The sequence below is a fragment of the Nycticebus coucang genome, chromosome 12 (genome assembly GCF_027406575.1).
Source record: "Nycticebus coucang isolate mNycCou1 chromosome 12, mNycCou1.pri, whole genome shotgun sequence".
Lineage (NCBI taxonomy): Eukaryota > Metazoa > Chordata > Mammalia > Primates > Lorisidae > Nycticebus > Nycticebus coucang.
This window is the reverse complement of record NC_069791.1, coordinates 58,256,476-58,268,766: the sequence shown is the minus strand read 5'-3', so window position 1 is coordinate 58,268,766 and position 12,291 is coordinate 58,256,476. Positions and strand designations below refer to the sequence as shown.

General features: G+C 48.6%; 1 protein-coding gene across 5 annotated transcripts in view; it reads right to left on the bottom strand.

The window, feature by feature from the left end:
• Window positions 1-12,291, bottom strand: part of B4GALNT3 (beta-1,4-N-acetyl-galactosaminyltransferase 3) — a 118,253-nt gene that overhangs the window by 30,394 nt on the left and 75,568 nt on the right. For all 5 annotated transcript variants that reach the window (XR_008373173.1, XM_053554465.1, XM_053554466.1 and 2 more), the window contains exon 2: window positions 474-577. Coding sequence is in view for 4 of the 5 variants with exons in the window: in XM_053554465.1 (XP_053410440.1) it covers window positions 474-577 (104 nt within the window). In the remaining variant the exon portion in view is untranslated. The remainder of the gene's footprint in view (window positions 1-473; window positions 578-12,291) is intronic.

Genomic DNA, 12,291 nt, shown 5'->3' with positions numbered 1-12,291 from the left:
CCAGTTTTGGGGATTCATGTCTGTTCTAGGCTCAACCTTGGAGCTCCAGACTGAATTGGACCCCAATTTCCCTCCCTTGGACCACTGGCCCAAGAAACACTCTAGGGAAAAGCTTTATTACAAATGGATAGCCCCAGCTACTTGTAGGAGGGGTGTCTGTTTACCCCATCATCTCTGACTCCTAGCAGCACACACCTGGTGCTGCACCAAAGCACAGCCCACTACTCACACCAAATGGAGGCCACAGGCCTAGAGCTGTTCAGACATGGGCATCTTAGACTATGTGGAACAGGCAGAAACAGGAAAGTCAGGCCCATCTCTGCTCACTCAGCTGGGAAACCCCAGATTCCAGACCAAAGCTCCAGGGGTGGTCTTCCTCTGCCTCCCCTTCCACAGCCCAGTAGTCGATCAGGGCAGGGTGACTAAGGAATGTTCAAGTGCCAGAAGGAAAATGAGCTGGCCCCATTACATACCTCAAGGCTCAGCCTCTGGGGACGGTAGAACTGGAGATTTGGATCCACAGCAGGAATATTCCTGCTGGCCAGAGCCTTGGCCAGTTCTCTCCAGCTACTGTACCCTACAGAAGGGAAAGAAGGAGCAAGGTCAACATGATGAAAAGGCTGTGTGTGTCTGTAAAATTTGGGAGGAATAACAGAGGTGAATGTCTTTCCGTCTACTCTGCACCCCCTTCGTTTGGTGTGTGGGGAGAGTATTGGAAGAAGACAGTTACAAACTTGGCCATGGTCAGAGAGAGGGCAGGGAGGGGGTACAAAGTCACATCCCATGAACATTTGCCGCTTCAACAGACCAGAGAATCAGCCAGGCCAGGTGAAGCAACCCCTACAGACTGACCCTTACTCACCCCCACATCCCCCAAAAGCTGCTGTGGAGAAATGGTTGTGAAAGGCAGCACACGCTTGCCTTCCCACCTCAGCCCCTGTCCTCCAAGCCCAGAGGGACAGCAGGGGACTCCTGGGCTGGGAAAGGTAGACCTGGGACTTGGTGTGAACTGCTAGATAGAAGATTAGAGGCCAGCTATTCCTGGAGGCAGAGCTGACGATGATAACCGCACCCTGAAGGCTCTGGAACTACTTGGCTTACCCACAGGAAAGTCAAAAAGTCAAACCATGGCGAGAGGGAGGGATCAGGAGAGTGTGGGGTGCACACGTGCATTCACAACAATGGAGGGGAGAGTGGGAGGCCAGTGGCCAGCTACTGCTCCCGACCCGGAAGGAGATTGCTTGGGCGTGACTAATGGGCTCTGAATAAGGGAAATCAAACCACCCTTAGCCACAAACTGCAATCGCAGACTGTCGAGAGCCAGAGAGGCTTTCAAAATTACCTACTCTTCATTTTATTTATTTATTTTTTTTTTGAAGAGACAGAGTTTTACTTTATCGCCCACGGTAGAGTGCCGTGGTGTCACACAGCTCACAGGAACCTCCAACTCCTGGGCTTAGGCGATTCTCCTGCCTCAGCCTCCCGCGTAGCTGGGCCTACAGGCGCCCGCCACAACGCCCGGATATTTTTTGTTGCAGTTTGGCCGGGGCTGGGTTTGAACCCGCCTCCCTCAGTATATGGGGCCAGCATCCTGCCCACTGAGCCACAGGCCCTACTCTTCATTTTAGATGAGAAAAATGGGACCCAGGCTGGTAAAATGACTAATCTAGGTTCAGTTAGCAAGTAGTGACAAGGCTAAGATGACAACCCAAGTGTGTGAATGGATTTTCACTGGGCCACTCCAGCAGCCCTCTCAGGAGCTCCCATGATGCTATAGTAGGCACTTCATAGGAGCTAAAGTGACAGTCCATGACCACTGGGAGCCAAAAGTTGGCAGCAAGCATTAGTGTCACAGGAACCTCTCTGTGAGCCCCAGCAGACACATACCGCCAACCAGACACAGAAAACAGAGCACAACCTGCAAATCTGGGCCCCTGCAGAATGTTTATATAATGGACTCTGCGAGGGGTGGGGACAAAGAGCCACACCCGGATTGCAGGGGTGGGGGTGCTTCTCTTTCCTGGTTATGTTTTCTGAGTCATGCTTGCATCTCACAGGCCTGATGTCCTTGAGCCTTTTCAGGATCTCACCTGATTGTCCCTATTTTACAGGTTGGGAAAGAGAAGCTCAGAGGCTGAAGTCACAGAGCTGGGTGTTCTGAGGCCAGGATTAGAACGGAGGGCCTTTCTGTCTCCCAAGGCAGCATTTCTCATTCTGCCTCCATTTCTTCTATGGATACTTGGATTTCTGCACAGATGTTAAACCTCCCCTCATGTTATGGTTCTAGGAACTTTTGCAGGTTTAGCCCTTTGCCAGCTAGGTCTCTCCTGTTTCCAAGGCTGGTGGCTGCCTGAAACAGGTCTGACAGGTTCCGTGCCAGGGGTAAGTTCTGGAAAGCAGGATGATGGGGCCAGTGAGGTGAGGTGAAAATATGAGGAATAAGGGAAAAAAAGAAAAATGCTCCCAGCTGACACCCTCCATCCTGGATGGGCTCAGGGGAAAGCTGCTTATTCATCTGCTTATTCCAGCACACACCTGTGATCTAAAGTAGAGCTCCCCTCTTGGCCCCAAGGAGCTACTGGTTAGTGACTGGGGGCTTAGGTGCCCAGTGAGGGGTGAGTCATGCTGTGGGAAGGGGATAACAGACTCTGCCTTGCTCTTATGACTAAAAGCTACCTACTTCTAGAGAAGGGCATGAAGAAATACCCAAAGAAATGCTATCCACCTGTCAGCAGGAGTCTCAGACGCACATTCTCAGAGTCTGGTTTTCAGCTCCAGCCAAATTCTTTGACTATTGGAAGGGGAGATGACCTACGCAACAATGAACCGTCATTGTGGTCTTCAGCTCCCCTTGTCTGGGCATCTGCTGAGAAGGGACAGATGCTCTCCTTAACCAAACTTTAGGCAGGCTCCTCTGAGCCCTCTTTTCGACAAGGGCTCGCCCTTGGGCCCTCTCAGGGACCTGCCTAGTGCGATCTTTAGTAAGAATCCTACAAAGTCAGTTCTGCAGAATCCCCCACCAAGAATTCTGTCAGGCCAGCAGATCAGGAATCCCCCTGCCCTGGATGTCTGTCTTTGTGATTTTCCAACCACCCAGTCCCTCACTCTTGTCCCCAGCTGTCTTTGCTATATTCAGAACCAAGCTCAGGCTCGGCCCCCGTAGCACAGTGGCTACAGCATTGGCCACATGCACTGAGACTGGTGAGTTCAAACCCAATCTGGGCCAGCTAAATAACGATAATTGCAACAAAATAATAGCCGGGCATTGTGGCGGGCTCCTGTAGTCCCAGCTATTTGGGAGGCTGAGGCAAGAGAATTGCTTAAGCCCAAGAGTTGGAGGTTGCTGTGAGCTGTGATGCCACAGCACTCTACCAACGGCGAAGAATGTGCTGATTTAATGATTGACATTTGTCACTTGCCCTCTGGTAAGTGAACTCCTCCTGCTCCTGGCCAGATCTCTCTTCCCAGAGCGCCAGCTGCCAGGGCCTGTTTCTCCTTCAACAGGTGTCACATTTGCACCAGGAGACAGACACCTTGATCTCAGGTGACAGATAAAGCACCACCATAGGCCTCATATTCTGCCCTCACAAAGCTGGGCTATCAAATTCACCATCAGCTGGAGCTTTGCCAACATCCCCCCTCTGTGCAATGCAGACTCTTCAAAGGCCCGAAGATTATCATCTTGGCTCGCTGGTGAAAATATGGCATACACATAGCTTTTGTGCGTGCTTTCAAAGTCTCTCGTCTACATTATTTCACTGCCCTTCTCACTTCCCTGTCAGGTGTTGTCATCTGCATTTAGAGATGAAGAAATAGAAAGGTAAAGTCATCAGCCCAAGGTCACACAGTAAATAAGATATCCATGTAAAGGATTCAGTGCCTGGAACATAATAGGCACTTAACATATTGCAGCCTACTATTTGTATTATTAGTCACGATGTTGCAGATCTAAGAGCTTGCATTTATTTTTCTTGACCCTTGGTCTGAATCAGAGCAAAGAGAAAGGAAGGCCCTTGCTGCACAGGGGGTGGTGGCAGTGCAGATTCTATAGCAGCACTGGAGGCCTGGGCCTCCTAACTTACTCCAGGGGCTGAAATACCTCAAAGCACTTTCAACTTAGCAGGAAGAATATTCAGACTAAACATATAGGTCCTAAAGCCTGTTAAAAAAGACTCTGGACTAACTACCTGACTGATTAGCTGACCTACAACACACCAGAACCACAGCCTACTATGGGAAAACCCTCCCCAAACCAGCCTAACACATAATCACATATTCAAACCTCTACCAATGCCCAGTAAGGCATTTTACAAGGCACATGGTTTGTATTGCTTTTGCTCCTAAGTAATAATAATAATTATGGCAAAACTGGGCGGTGCCTGTGGCTCAGTGGGTAGGGCGCCAGCCCCATATACCGAGGATGGAGGGTTCAAACCCGGCCGCGGCCAAACCGCAACTACAAAAAAAATAGTCAGGCATTGTGGCAGGTGCCTATAGTCCCAGCTACTTGGGAGGCTGAGGCATGAGAAGCTCCGTAAGCCCAGGAGTTGGAGGTTGCTGTGAGCTGTGTGATGCCACGGCACTCTACCAAGGGCAATAAAGTGAGACTATCTCTAAAAAGAAAAAAATAACATAAAATAATGGCAAAACTAACAGCAGCTAATCTTCACTGAGCACTTACTATATGCAAGGCACCATGCTAAGAGTTTCATTTCATTGCGCAAAAGAGCTAATAACACATGTGCACACACCTATCACTCCATGGTGAGCAGAGAGGGAATCCAATATACAGACAGCCCAGAACCTGTTCAAATCATTTGCTAGTCTACACTGGGAATAATACCATCAGCCCCAAATGAGTTCGATTCACCTCACCTTGCACCCCCACATCTTGTTTCTTGCTCCTGTGGAAGTGGATTGTATCCACCTACAGATGTAATTGAGTTTGGACAGCTCTACCCAGCAAATGACACACATCTCCCCAGAAGTGAAAGGAGTGAACACTGGAGCAAAAGGATGACCTCCTCACTCCCCAAAAAGGCCAGCTGTCTATGTCAGTAGGGAATCTAGAAGCAACTCTGCCAGTAGGGGAGGTGGAACTGAGGAAGGCCTGAAAGAGACGTGTGAGCAGGGGGAATGAGGATGGGGCTAACATCCTGCAGGCAGGGGCCCTGGAAAGGTATTTCTGAAGCTGTCCCCAGCCTTAGGGCAGAGCTCCATTAGAAAGGGCTCTAGGGGGCGGCCCCATATACCAAGGGTGGCGGGTTCAAACCCGGCCCCGGCCAAACTGCAACCAAAAAAATAGCCGGGCGTTGTGGTGCCTGTAGTCCCAGCCACTCGGGAGGCTGAGGCAAGAGAATCACCTAAGCCCAGGAGTTGGAGGTTGCTGTGAGCTGTGTGAGGCCATGGCACTCTACTGAGGGCCATAAAGTGAGACTCTGTCTCTACAAAAAAAAAAAAAAGAAAGGGCTCTAGGAAAATGGGGGAAGAGGCCAGCAAGGAAGGGCTGGTTCCATATACTTTATCAGATATGAAGATCCTGAAAACACAGGGTGAATGTGGATAGCTTGCTACAAAGCCCCAGGGTCTGTTCAAAGAACTGCTCAACTGGCTCAGTGTCTAGGGTGCTAGCCACATACACCAGAGCTGGCGGGTTCAAATCCAGCCCAGGCCTGGCAAACAACAATGACAACTACAACCAAAAAATAGCTGGGCGTTGTGGCGGGTGCCTGTAGTCCCAGCTACTTGGGAAGCTGAGGCAAGAGAATCGCTTAAGCCCAAGAGTTGGAGGTTGCTGTGAGTTGTGATGCCACGGCACTCTACCGAGGGTGACAAAGTGAGACTCCCTCTGAAAAAAAAAAAACAAACAAAAAAATCTGCTCAACAGAGACTAAAAGTAGAAAGAGAAAAGGTGATGAAATCCAGGAGCCAAACAGAGACAGAACCTTTGTCCCAGGAGAGAACAGGAGGTTGTCAAGGGAGCAATTGAGAAACTATAACATCCAGGACATGGTCCACAAATCCAGGAATTAGCACTGAGACCTGGAACAAAAAAGTAGGAATTGTGGCTCTGTCCTTGGAGAGCACTGGAAGGCCAGTCACATGTGCTCAGCAGGACAGAGCTGGTGTGGCTAGAATCCAGTAGGATCTAGAACCCACTAGAAACCTGATGTGGCACAGTCAGAGACGAAACCAGGTACACGTCACCTGGAAGGGAATCTCTAGGGCAAACCCTAAGCTCCAATAACAGAGAAAGGTGTGTGATGCCCCACGGAACTTGATGCAATATTCCTCTTTTTTTTTTTGAGACAGTCTCACTTTGCCACTCTCAATAGAGTGCTGTGCTGTCATAGTTCACAGCAACCTCAAATTCTTGGGCTCAAGCAATTCTCTTGCCTCAGTCTCCCAAGTAGCTGGGACTACAGGCACATGCCACAACATCCGGCTGTTTTTACAGATGGGGTCTTGCTCTAGCTCAGGTTGGTCTTGAACCTGTAAGCTTGGGCAATCCACCCACCTTGGCCCCCCAGAGTGCTAGGATTACAGGCTAGAGCCACTGAGCCCTGCCTTTTTTTTTTTTTTTTTTGAGACAGAATCTCACTCTATTGCCCAGCCCACTCTATTGCCATAGCATCAGCCTAGCTCATAGCAACTTCAAACTCCTGGGTTCAAGCCATCCTCCTGTCTCTGCCTCCGGAGTAGCTGAGACTATAGGCGCCCACCACAAAACCCAGCTAATTTTTCTATTTTTAGTAGAGACAAGGTCTTGCTCTTGATCTGGCTGGTCTTGAACTCCTGAGCTCAAGCCATCATCCTGCCCTAGCCTCCCAGAGTGGTAGGATTATAGGTGTGAGCCATTGCCAATAAAAATTTATTATCAACTAATGTAACTGTGTAAGTTAACATTTATGTGAAAGGCATTTATATATATGTACATGTCTATACATATGCCTATTATATTAAGTGAAACAAAGATTATTTTATTTAATATAATAAACCAGCCAGGCTTGGTGGCATATGCGTGGAGTCCTATCTACTACGGAGGCTGTGGCAGGAGGATCACTTGAGGCCAAGAGTTTGAGGTTACAGTGAGCTATAATTGTGCCTGTGAATAGCCACTGCACTCTAGCCTAGACAACGTAGAGAGACCTTGTCTCATAAAAATAATTTTAAAAGTGGTATACTAAACCTATAGGAAGACAAAGCTTAAAGATTAAAATTTACAAAGCAGTAAAGTGACCAAGCTAGTATCTGAACCCAGGACAAAAGCCTTTATTCTTAATTCCATTACTCTATATTGAATGTGCTTGAGAATATCTGCCCACCTCGGCCATCAACATCATTATCACCGGTGTCAGGCACCCATTTAGTTACCAGCCTATCCTTGTTCTCATCACCCCTTGCCCCAATTACCTCCCACTCCACACACCCTGCCAGACCATTTCCTTACTCTCTAATTTGGCCACTAACGTCTCTCCATATAAGCCAAAGGACTGCAAGAGAAAGTGTGGAGACCCAAGTATATTGTCCCATAGCTCCAAACAGCTGGAGAGCTGGATACGAAAGCATATGAGCATGGGCCTGCCATCCTCTTCCTGGTTTCTGAACTCTTCTTTCCCAAGCTAAAGAGACATTATCCAGCTGCATGTCTGTGAGCAGGGCTGGCTCAAGGTTATCCATGGTTGCTTAGCTCCCTCCTCCTCCCCCTGTCCCTGTCCCTCACAGCACAGCATCAGAAAAGGTGGGAGCCTAAGGCCTCCCTGACTCCTCACTGATGAGCAGGCAGATGACCCTGATGACCTCCCCCTGCTGCCCAGAAGAAGGAAGAGGAACCTGAACAGCCTGAGGCTCCCCCCATCCCGGGCTCCCTGCCGAGCTAGCACCTGAGCTGCTGCCATGGTTGTGGCTGTGGCAGGCTGAAACTTGACAGCTAGAAACACAAGGGACTGTACCTACTGCACTGTGGGGTGCCCCGCCTGGAGGGCCTAAAGGAGGGTATTTAGTGTGCTTGAGCATTTCAGCCCGGCTGTCAGTGCTTCCCGCTCACCCAAACATCCCTGCTTGGGGTGGTGCCTGTGGCTCAAAGGAGTAGGGTGTCAGCCCCATATACCAGAGGTGGTGGGTTCAAACCTGGCCCCAGCCAAAAACAAACAAAACAAAACAAACAAACAAACAAAACAAAAAAAAAACGGTGGCGCCTGTGGCTCAGTGAGTAGTGCACCAGCCCCATAGACCAAGGGTGGCGGGTTCAAACCCGGCCCCGGCCAAACTGCAACAAAAAATATAGCCAGGCATTGTGGCAGGCGCCTGTAGTCCCAGCTACTTGGGAGGCTGAGGCCAGAGAATCGCTTAAGCCCAAGAGCTGGAGGTTGCTGTGAGATGTGACGCCACAGTACTCTACCGAGGGCGACAAAGTGAGACTCTGTCTCTCTTAAAAAAAAAAAAAAAATCCCTGCTTGGCCCAACATCCAGATGAGAGTATGAAATTAACGGGGTAGATGAGGAGAGGAGACAGAGAGAGCAAAGGCCCTGCCTGTTTTGCTGCCACTGCTTTGTCTATACACAGCCCAGCTCGGTAAATTTCCATTCCCCAAGCCACAGATTTGATCAAGAGGCTCTAGAAGTTTTGGCCAGATCGTAGATCACCTATAGGATATCATCATTATCACCAACATCATTACCAAAACAAAACAAACAGCTCACAATATTTAAGGGCTATTTGCTAGTGTGTTGTGACAATTAGGCAGAAACAGTCCTGGGCAAAGAGAATTGGGACTTAATGAAATGAGAGTTTCAGGGAAATCTAGAGGTAATAGGGTTCAGGATGTATAAGACTGGCCCCCCAAGCCTACTGAAGAGATGGTTTAATCTGGTGGATCTAGGCCAAAGCCACTTATGTGTTTTCTGGAGCCCTCGATCAGGGCGGACTTCTCTAAACCTCTAGGCCTGTCTTTTCCCGTTTCCTTTCTGGACTGAAACAAGACAAGCTTCTGCATGTGGAAGGAAGATGCAGGACAATCCTTTACCTTCCTGCAGCCTTAGCACTCAGCAGGCTGAGGAAGAATGAGTAACGTAGGAATCAATAAGCTAACCCATCACCAGGCATTTATTGAGCACCTACTGTATACTGCAGTACTTAGTACTCTACTAACTGCCATAATAAGTACAGCTTGAAACATGCAGCTCCATTCTAGGCACAGTAGGGGTGAATTTCCATGGAAATAAAAGGACCCACACGTCTGAGGGCTTCCGTATGTGCTGTGGTGCTCATACTTGCACCCACATGCAGGGTGCACACCAGTTGGTTCTGTGGCTTGCACACAAGCAGACACATACCAGACACCTGGGCTAATAGGATGCCAATGGTGTGAGGCTGCTTAATGATTTTCCATTTTCTAGACTTGCAGAAACCGCAGGCAAAATATTCTGGAAACATTTTCTGGGCTTAGAGAACTGGTCTTTAGGGACTCTGAGAATCCAGGGGAAGCAACACAGATATAGGAAAACTCTGATTCTGTAAGGTGACACTGGAGTGGCTTCAGCAGAGACATCACCAGAAGTTGCCTCAAGGTTTGACATTGCTTGTGGGAGCCCTGAAGGATTTGGAGCCACACTGGGACAGCAGCCTGTTAGCTAGACAAAAGCCTGTGTTCTTTCTTCTATTAGCTCTGTTTTCTATTTCTTTTCAGGTGGAGAGAGGGAAGAGGAACTCTCTTTCTTGGCTAGGTGGAGGTAACTCCATCCTGACTTAAGGGAGAAGGGTGGTTTCCATAGTTGGAAGATCTGCAGGAATAGAAGGCATAGAAAAAAAGAGTAGGAACCAGAATGAAAAAAAACTGAATGTTAGAAAGAGAGGAAGGAGAGAAAAACAAGAGTGGGGAACTTGGCTTTGAAAAGGAGAAAAGAGATCATCACCTCGCCAGCTACTGACAGAAGAGAAATGGGAAATACTTGGTAATAATTATGTTAATTATGAAGAGACCTGCAAGATGCCAACAGGAACCTGGGAGGGAAACACTATTTACAAGCCCTTCCTCCATACATCAACTATTTAACCTGATAAAGGGTTAATACTCCTCTCATTTAAAAGAGGATAACCCTAGGGTCAGGCCTGCAATCCTAGCACTTTAGGAGGCCTAGGCAGGTAGATTGCCTGAGCCCAGGAGTTCCAGCGCAGCCTGAGCAAGTAGCCCCAGCTACTCTGAGGATTGCTTGAGCACAAGAGTTTGAGATTGCTGTGAGCAAGGCTGATGTCATGGCACTCTACGCAGAGGGACAAAGTAAAGTCAGACTCTGTCTCAAAATAAATAATTAATTAATTTTAAAAAGAGGATAACCAGCTAGAGCTGAGGCTCATGTCTATAAACCTAGCATTCTGGACACCCAAGGCAAGAGGCAGGAGGAATCGCTTGAGCTCCGGAGTTCACTTGAATTCAGGAGCAAGGGCGAGACCTCATCTCTATTAAAAATAGGAAAATTAGGGGCGGCGCCTATGGCTCAGTGGGTAAGGCGCCGGTCCCATATACCAAGGGTGGTGGGTTCAAACCTGGCCCCGGCCAAACTGCAACCAAAAATATAGCCAGGCGTTGTGGCGGGTGCCTGTAGTCCCAGCTACTCGGGAGGCTGAGGCAAGAGAATTGCTTAAGCCCAGAAGTTGGAGGTTGCTGTGAGCTGTGTGAGGCCACGGCACTCTAACGAGGGCCATAAAGTGAGACTGTGGCTCACGCCTGCAGTCCCAGTACTTGGGAGACTGAGGTGGGTGGATTGCCTGAGCTCACTAGTTTAAGACCAGCCTAAGCTAGATGAGACCCAGTCTCTAAAAAATAGGCAGGAGTTGTGGTAGGTGTCTATAGTCCCAGCTACATGGGAGGCTAAGGCAAGAGGACTGCTTGATGCCAAGAGTTTGAGGTTGCTGTGAGCTAAGACGCCAGGGCATTCTACCGAGGGTGATCAAGTGAGACTCTGTCTCAAAAAAAAAAAGAGGGTGGCTCAGTGCCTGTGGCTCAAGCAGCTAAGGTGCCAGCCACATACACCTGAGCTGGCAGGTTCGAACCCAGCCTGGACCCTTCAAACGATGGCTGCAACCAAAAAATAGCTGGGCGTCATGGTGGGCACCTGTGGTCCCAGCTACTTGGGAGGTGGAGGCAGGAGACTCACTTGAGCCCAGGAGTTGGAGGTTGCTGTGAGCTGTGATGCCACAGTACTCTACCTAGAGTGACAGTTTGAGGCTCTGTCTCAAAAAAATAAAAAAAATTAATAATAATTAAAAAAAAAGGGTGGTGCCTATGGCCCAGCGAGTAGGGAGCTGGCCCCATATATGGAGGGTGGTGGGTTCGAACCAGTCCAGGCCAGCTAAAACAGCAATGAAAACTGGAACAAAAAACATTGGGCGAGCGCCTGTTGTCCCAGCTACTTGGGAGGCTGAGGCAAGAGTATCGCCTAAGTCCAGGAGTTGGAGGTTGCTGTGGGCTGTGATGCTACAGCACTCTACCGAGGGCGACAAAGTAAGACTCGGTCTCAAAAAAAAGGAAAATTAGCCAGGTGTTGTGGTGGGCACCTATAGTCCCAGCTACTCAGGAGGCTGAAGCAGGAGGATCGCTTGTACCCAGAAGTTTGAGGATGCTGTGAGCTCGGCTGATGCCATGACACTCTAGCCTGGGGGAACAGAGTGAGATTCTGTCTCAAAAATAAATAAATAAATAATAAAAGAGGATAACCACAAGAGTTAATAAATGTGCAATTGCCTAGTCTAGTGTAAGCACTTGTTTTACATTGTCTCATTTAATCTTTACAACAATGCTTTAGGTAGGCATTGATGTTATCTCCATTTTACAGATGAGAAAACTGAGGCCCTGAATGGTAAGGAGGGTACATATTTATTTACCCAAGACCTCTAGATAATAAACCTGAGATTTAACTCCTGTTTGTTTTTCTTTTCTTTTTTAATCTCTTAACAAGTATCTTATACAGTTCCTTTTGTTTGCAGAGTGAAGAATGAAAAAGCAAAGAAATCCAAGGTACGCAGGGAGAGGTAGGGTCCCTGAGGCCAAGAAAGGCCACACAGGGGCCAGGCTTGGGACCACAGTTTGCCAGACCCTCTCCACTGATGTCTCCTTTTGGAACAACACACTTTAAAAAGCATCTTGTTGAGCGCCTTCTCTTTTCTGCATCACACTTGAAACAAATAAAGTGTATTATCTGATCTGGAGGGCTGCCAGCTGTTAGACCTATGAGGTCTGGTGACAGTGACTTGCCCCAGCCAAGCTGAGGTTGTTGTAACCTGTTCTTGGG